Consider the following 8,284-nt stretch of genomic DNA (forward strand, 5'->3'; position numbering starts at 1 on the left):
TATATATATATATATATATACTTATTTTTACCTGTATTTTTTTATCATAAAGATATAATTTTTTGAAAAAAAAAAACCTGATTATTGCACTCTTTTCACAAATTGTTCTTTAGTATTTGTTTTTGCATAACTTTTTAATTATTGTCAAAATCTTTTTATATTATGATATTTCGATTCTATATATTCTTCTACATATTTCATTAAAAAAAAATTTTCCATTTGTGATAATTATAGAATCAGTAAAAAATTCCGTGAGTGACTTGCCAGATATGTAAATTAAGACTCTAAAACGAGAGTTGAGGGTTAAGTTACATCCAAGTACAATAGTTTATTCGATAATCCAAGTGTATCGTTTAGCAAATTAATTGCTAAATCAGCATAAAATTTGTTTATGAAAACAAAAAATTAGCATATTGTTTTCTTATGAAAACGAATAACACAAGTCTGTAATTTAGTAAAAACAATTATATTATCGATTTTTATCGATACCCGAAAACCAGTTTCTTATTAAAAAGCACATAAATAAATAAATTTAAATTCCAAATGTGACAAATGACGAGCTCTAAAATGATAATATGTATGTAAAAGATAAACAAATTTTCTCTCCAAAAAAAACTAGTCATTATCTGTTTTCGTAACAATATATTCGTTTTCGACCCATATGTATGTATAAGGAAAGCTCTTAGATGCCGAGGGCATCGCGAAGGATCGTTTTTGCGACATTGGCACAAATTAGTTTTGCAAAATCAGCTGAGTTTTTGCAACAAATGAATAAAGGAATTGCATAAACATACAATTTTCTACTTACCTGGTGTGAACTTGACACCGAACCAGACCGACATGGGCATGCAACCATGATGGATCACATGCAGCGTGGATACGTGATTATTCTTCTTTCTTAACACGAAAAAGATCTGGAAGAAAATGCGCACGATTAGCCCCGTGAAATATAAATCACACATGCCGGTAAGAGGGAACATTTAGATCACTTTACGTACCGTGTCCATGAATTCGGTAAATTTCGAAAAGTAATACCACCAGCTTGCGTGGACCATCTGCGATTTCGAAACATCGATTAGAAAAAGCTTTTTTATCGCTTCTTAATTGGATCGATTTTATGCGTGAAATTTTCTTTGGTTTTACTCAAAACGTTTTTATCCTCAAACATGAGAGGCTTCTATATTTTTTTTTTTACATTCCTGTTGAAGATCAGGATTCTTGCCTTCGATTTTACACACTTAGACGTTTTAAACACTTCTTTACATATTACGATTGCAAGTAAATTAACAATTAGTTTCATTAAAATATAAAGACGACAAAAAAAGAAGAAAGACGAAAGGAGAAAGAAAGAACGTGCATATAGCAACTTGTAAAAATAAACGACCTAAGTAGATAATTATCTCGTTAACATAAACAGGATAACAGATAAAAAAAATAAACACATTTATGAAGTGATTTTAAAAACCAGTTTTTACAGGAATGCATATTAGAAATATTTCACAAGAACACACACCGGTAGTGTATTCGAGACGACGAGGAATTTGTGAAAATCGTCACTGACAGAGTGTGTCACAGTACGTATGGGTGCGATGACAGAAATTAATGCGGCGCAATTGTGCGTAAATGAAAGTCTATGTAATTTATGGTCGTTATCGCTTGACGTAATGACATATAGCATACGTTAAATAATGTTAATCACATAGGTCACTAACTACAGTTAGAATTGTTCTATCGCTTGAACTCTATGTTTGCAATTCTACTAACTACTATACTACTTTGGCCCTTTTCTTAGCATGTGGATATGTGTACATATTATTGCGTACAGAACCGGAGTCACAAAAGATCACAAATTCTTAGAATATTTTTTTTTCAATGATAACAGTCATTAATATACCTTTAATTAACCAATAATTAAGTAAAGTATTTTTAATTAATTAAAATTTTTAATTACTGAAATTTGCAATATTTTTCCATTTTAATTAATTAATAAAATACTCTAAGAATCATGTTGAAGTATTATACATATATAACGTCAATTCAATGTGAATCATTCAATGAGATCATTAAAAATTACATCCTTTTCGATCAAATTACGAATTTATTGACCGAGGTTTTATAAAGCATTTCGTAAAGTTATAAGCTAACCGTACACGATGCATGATTTTCATGTTTACTTCTTTGCATTTTGACCAATGCATGATTCGTTGCTTAAAGACCTGCATAAATAAAAAAAAGTAAAAGCATAAATAAATAAATGTTTACACGAAGGTGGCACTTATGGTGGCTCAGTTGCATAGCGACGTATAGAAATTGGCCGAATCAATCAATCAATCAATTAATCTAATCAATTGACCGAATTAATCTATTGTATTGTACATGCGAGCCACAAACTAAAGAAGAGAACAGAGGAGAAAAAGATAACAACTTTAACTTAGGGTGCGTTCCGAGTTATGCACGAAGAGCATGTCCTTGTTCACTAAATAGTAAAGAAAGATAAAATATTAAAATACATTATGCGCTTCATGCGTAACTCAGAACATATCCTTATACATCTGTTTTATGCTACACTAATCAATCACGTAACTGTTTCTTAATGTTTTGATTAGCGCGTGCAAGGAAATCAGGCATGAAATAATGCTATATCATACTACACCATATCACATAGGATGCTAATATGCTCCGCTCAATAAATGGAGATGTTTAGAATGCATTCTAAACATCTCTATGCTGATTCTACAATATAGTCGGAAGTCTCAGTCTCAGTAATCGATAAAGTTGACTAATTAGCGTTAATCATATAGTCAAGGTCTAAAAGATTGCAACACTTTTTTTTTATGTGTTTCGGAATGCAGCCTACTCATCGAACGATTAATTCTTATTTGTCGATCCATGAATAAAAACCAATCGCTCGGTGGAAACTTATTAAAAAAAAAATGTTGCAACCTTGTAGATCCTAACTATACAAGTTGGCTATTAGTCAGCTTCACCAATAAGACTTAAGACTATGGACTCTTGTCATAGAATCAGCATTAGAACAAGCACAGTAGCATGTAAGCCTATCATACAAGAAATTATGCATCGTGTGTGGTCAGCTTAGATATAAACATTATAAATACGAATAGAAAGAGATCATGGCAAGGATAACTCTGTTAATCACCCACCCTCAGCACTTCGGGTCTGTCACTGTAGTCTACAGGTTGACATCTTAGAGAATAGTCTCCAGTCAGCCATCCGGATATCCCTATCTGCAACCACATTCGTCCAAAGGCCATTCGCCATCGGTCAATAAAGAGATAAAGAAAATAGGCGTATGATGGCAGATGTATATTGCGTACAAGCTTAATAACTACTTTCTACGCATATTACATAAAATATTTATGTTGAACTCTCGCACGAGAATGTCGAGCGATGCCGCGCCTCGTACCTTCAACGGGAAAAAAGTCGCAACTGGATAAAAGGAAAGGAGTTACTCGCGAAAGAAATGCAAAGAAACGGAACGATGTATTCCTTCGGTCAAAGAATCGATTCGGTCAAGAAATCGATAAAGACTGAAGGATGCGTGATTTTACAATTGCGATTCTTCCCTAAAGGGAGTGCGACATGTTCAACACTCAGCTGATTTGTCGGCGTTTGATTTTTCATCGAGAGTTGAGATAGCGGATGTCGAAGCGGAAAAAGATTAGATCGAGGCACTGGAGGAACATGCCAGGTTCTCTATACTAGACGAAAAGGAAGCATAAGCTCTTCTTGGACACCTAAATGGCACGGCTCCAGGAATATTTGCCCCTGCCGCAAGCCTCCGCTCCGGATAAGGAACGGCCAATCTACAAAAATATACATATTTATAGATGAATATCCATGATATCAGGCGGACCCGATGTGGTTCGGTGATTTCTGTTGCAATAGTCGTCTCGTTGAGATAGTTGGGAGGCAGTCTCGTTGAACGGTCCGGCTAGGGTTAGATCGATTAGGCACACTTACCCTTATCGCGGTGGAGCTGTTGGAATAATCCACCGGCTGGCAGCGGAAACTATAGTGGTCCCACCATCCGCCCATCAGACACTGTGTTGCGAAAGAAATGTAAATCGTGCTTCGCACATCTTTGTCATTGGCGCATTCCCGTGATACGAAATCGATCGTCGAAGTTACAAATATATTTTCGTTGCTCAATTCTTATCGCGACAGGTATAAAAGAACTCGTTCGAAACATGTATAATAAATTTAATTACATGTTAAAAAATATTGTACCAGTATATATATGAAAGTCTTCGATGTCGTAAACTTGTAAATTTCGATAATTACGTTCAAAGGGCCCTTGATTAACCCTCTAGCATTATCATGTCATTAAAAAATAATTTTTTTATTGCTTTTGCTAAAATTATTTATGAGTAAAGAATCTGTGGATATCTATATTCTCGATATACAGTTTTGACCAAAAATATTAGGTATTATTATCCTTATTAACCATTATTTAAAGTTTTAGCTCAAACATTGATTCATGACATTTGCTGTAAATTATTTTTTGTTTCAAGAATCCTTTAAATTTATGTATAATGCCAGAATTTAATAGGTAACAATGCAGATAAAAGAATTCCAGATAAATGAAAAAACATAAGTGCCTAATATTTTTTAGCTAAAACTGTATATTGACTATAATTTTTCCAGTAATTAGAAGTATATTTTAGTGCTCAATATTACATATATTTCCATCTTTAGCTATTAGTGTAACTAATGCTGCACAGATCCCGAATTTAATTTTAAAATAAAATGCAAATATGCAACATTCGTCTCTAGAGGGTTAAAGGCGTTAGCTGTTCCCTTTTTGTAGTCACGAAATATAAACTCATTCAACAGGGGAACCAATGACAAACATATTCGTTTGCGGGCGATGTAATCGAACATAATCGCAACTATTAAGAAGATAGAAAGTTTTCGCTGGATGTCGCGTTCCAGTGACTGCAGTAAAATCATGGAATTGTTAGATCGCGCAACTGTAAATAGCGGCGTACCGTACCCTCAGACCGTTATCATCCGTTTTCGACCGCATCGCGACGAATACCTGTGCCGCCAAACCGATTGATGATATGTTCGAAAGCCAATGTGAGATTAGCTAATGAATCTTTGAGTTCGAATATAAATAGAGAGAATTCAGCAAAAATATGCGCAGATAATTAATTCATTACTAGTTTTGGGCATATAAAGACTATTTCTAAAATAATTTTCAATGCTGAGCCCGAATCTGCCATCGAAATATTTTCATCAAATAAAAAAAATAATTTTTTTTTTATTTTTTTATTTGATAAACAAGAATCCTTTTAATTTGTACTTATATTTCCATTAAATCCGGCTTTGGGATATAAAAAAAAACATTTTCTCCAAAATATAATAGTTTAATTTTTTTTTTGTATGATTTTGAATCGGTTTCATATATCACAGTCCAGCAGTAATCATGCTAAATTTAGTATGTTTTCCTTGATAACGTTTCTCAATTATTATTAAATCTTGATGGAAACATACGCATTGCTCGTCACTGTCGCACCCAAATTATTAAAAAAAAAATGCCATTTCTTAAAAATGACATGCCTATATTTAAAAAATTCGGCCTAATAGAATTTTTCTGGTGGGAGATTCGAACTTAACGTCTTAATAAATACTTAAAAAAAAGTAGTTTCCTTTTCTTGTATTAAAAATTATTCAAAATTTGTAAATTAGTGTTATCAGATATTATGTCGTAAAAATTTTATGCCGATTCTTTGCCGAATTAATCTAGTATAAAAAAAAGAGAACAAAAATAGGAATCCAAATTTATCGGACAAAATTTGTTTAAACGTCTGATTTATCCAAGTATTTGTTGCAAGCTTCTTTCTCTCTGAAAGTTTAAAAGTTAGATTATATAATAAAGACAAAATATTTGATCCTAGTAAAATAATCGGTGAATCGAGGAACGGCTGAAATAAAACAAGAACTATTCGATTTTTTTATGTGTCCTGGAAAATTCATCAGGTAAAAATGTTTTCAAACATCTAATTTATCGAGCATTGAGCAATTGATATCGTGAGAAAACGGGCGACAAAGTCTCACCTCATAGAAGAGCCATGCGGAAAAGATCACTTGGAACAGGTTATAGAATACTAAGGTATTTTTAAGTTGGAAAGGTTTCCGATTCTCCATGAGCTTTGGTCCGAGTACCTTGACAAGGTATATATAACTGAGGCAGATAAACAACGTGGGGAAAGGCGAACTCATCAATAACCAATTAGTCGTCCTCGTATCTGAAAAAAAAAAACATCAAAAAACTCTCCTAGAAATCCTTACGAATAACTTTGAAACTTCGATCTTTTTTTTTGTTCGAAAAAATCGCAGAATTTGCCGATGTAACGTCATTTTATCTATCAAATTTCTCGATTGTGTCGAACAAACTGACAAAGAATATAACAGAAGAATCGAACAAGATTTGCATGCGCAATCGAACAAGAACTGCATATCCTGTTGTATTTCTGCCGCCTTCTACTGGTATAGCATGTCAACAGGTTTCGTCATATTTCTGGTAGTTTATCGACGTCGTCAAATATTACACTATATGAAATTTGTTGCCTTTCTGTCATTAGAAATTGATAGATACTCTGCTAAAAAATTGGTAGCATACTCTGATCAAAATCTGCTTCTGCAGGCTTGGCTATCTGGAATGTAACCAAGGAATTTAATAGCAAATTCGATATATAATAACACACTCAGTGCACATTAAAACCGTTGTATATAAATTGAGATAAAAATATGTGTTTAATATAAATATAGAAACAGATTAAACCGTGAAATCTTCAATATATTTTATTGTGCTGTTAAATAAAATATGTATTTTATAATTTGAAATATCTGCATTTCACTTTCATGCTCAGATTAAATCACAGCGTACAGTATACAGCGATATATTTAATATGCATTAATACAACCGAATTCTATTAGATTCCTCACTTTGGTTACATTCTAAATGGCTAAATCTGCAAAAACAAATTTCGAGCACTAATTTGTGAGTAGAGTATGCTACCAATTTTTAAAGCCAGAAAAGCTATAAATTTCACATGAAGTCTATATTTGACCATGTTAGCAAAAAAACGTCAGAAATATGACAAAACCTGTTGATATATTGTGTCATTAGATTAGCGATAGAAACAGGATTTTTAGCTCTTATTCGGTTGCTCGCGCGCGCAAATCCTGTTCGGCTTTTTCCGCCAGCTAATGCATATAGTATGTCAACAGACTGTCGACAAATTCCGAGCTTACAGTCTAAATTTTTGGGAATGAAATTTCACTCCAACAAAAGTGATAGTTGCGCCAGTCCTTCAAAGAGTGAATTTCCTAAAAAGTCAACTTTAATAATTAATATCTCACTTCGCGAGGCAGAGCAACGCTTTTCTCTGCCATATTCGTTCATTTTGTGTAAAAACAAATGAGCCTAATTTCGTCAAGATTGAATGTAGAGGGTTAAACTTAATATTTATGTATATTGTCTTGCTTTCAGAAAGTAGTCCAGTCTTGCTTTCGGAAAGTAAAATTATTCAGAGAATTGATTCTCGCTTGGAGTGATTTTTTAATCTCTAAGAGTGATTCTTCACTCTCTAAGAGCGAAAATTTGATTGAGAATTTATTGACAATCTGCCAAATTTCTAGCATGTTTATTATCTATTATTTATATTAGCATGTGTAAGAAAAATATAGTATCGTTACTAGGCGATAGAATATTAAAAAATATAGAATTTCGATTGACAGATTGATACTAAAGTTGTCAGGTTCAAATTTCTGTCAGTCATCCGATTCCCAAGCAGAAGTCACGATAACGTCAAAATGATATTAAAATGAATTGGAAATGATTGAGTTTTAAGATTAAATGATTGACTTTTAATAATCATTTTGAAATCATATTTACATCATTTTAGTATCATAATGACTTGTTGTTCTGCTTGGCTTAGTACTCTGAGAATACTATTATCCAGCAGTTAGTTTTTTCCTAAAAAGATTGTAATCGAATCGGAGATGACCTCGTTACAAACAATGTAATACGCAACAATATACAGATGTATTAACATACACAATACAAGTCATATACAATTCACTTCTCTCTCTCTCTCACGCGCGCGCGCGCACACATTCATGCACATTTCATACACTCATTCCATTGCGATCACTCAAATCTTTCTGCATAAGAACATAATCAATTATGATATTAATTTTCTAACAAGTTAAAACGCTTGAGAGGATCTAGTCCCAGAATGCTAATTAAATATCA

General features: G+C 33.0%; 1 protein-coding gene across 4 annotated transcripts in view; it reads right to left on the bottom strand.

Moving 5' to 3' along the window:
* LOC108750052 (elongation of very long chain fatty acids protein AAEL008004-like) overlaps nt 1–8,284 on the bottom strand; it is a 60,716-nt gene that overhangs the window by 2,208 nt on the left and 50,224 nt on the right. For 2 of the 4 annotated variants that reach the window (XM_018489270.1, XM_018489262.1), the window contains exons 3-6: nt 6,082–6,272; nt 3,162–3,245; nt 999–1,055; nt 809–914 (exon numbers count right to left, since the gene is read on the bottom strand). In XM_018489270.1, coding sequence (XP_018344772.1) covers nt 809–914; nt 999–1,055; nt 3,162–3,245; nt 6,082–6,272 — 438 coding nt within the window. Of the gene's footprint in view, nt 1–808; nt 915–998; nt 1,056–3,161; nt 3,246–3,981; nt 4,063–6,081; nt 6,273–8,284 lie in introns of all 4 variants that reach the window. The other 2 variants (XM_018489288.1, XM_018489279.1) reach the window with 2 other exon arrangements.

The sequence above is a fragment of the Trachymyrmex septentrionalis genome, unplaced genomic scaffold, assembly GCF_001594115.1.
Source record: "Trachymyrmex septentrionalis isolate Tsep2-gDNA-1 unplaced genomic scaffold, Tsep1.0 scaffold11, whole genome shotgun sequence".
Classification (NCBI taxonomy): Eukaryota; Metazoa; Arthropoda; class Insecta; order Hymenoptera; family Formicidae; genus Trachymyrmex; species Trachymyrmex septentrionalis.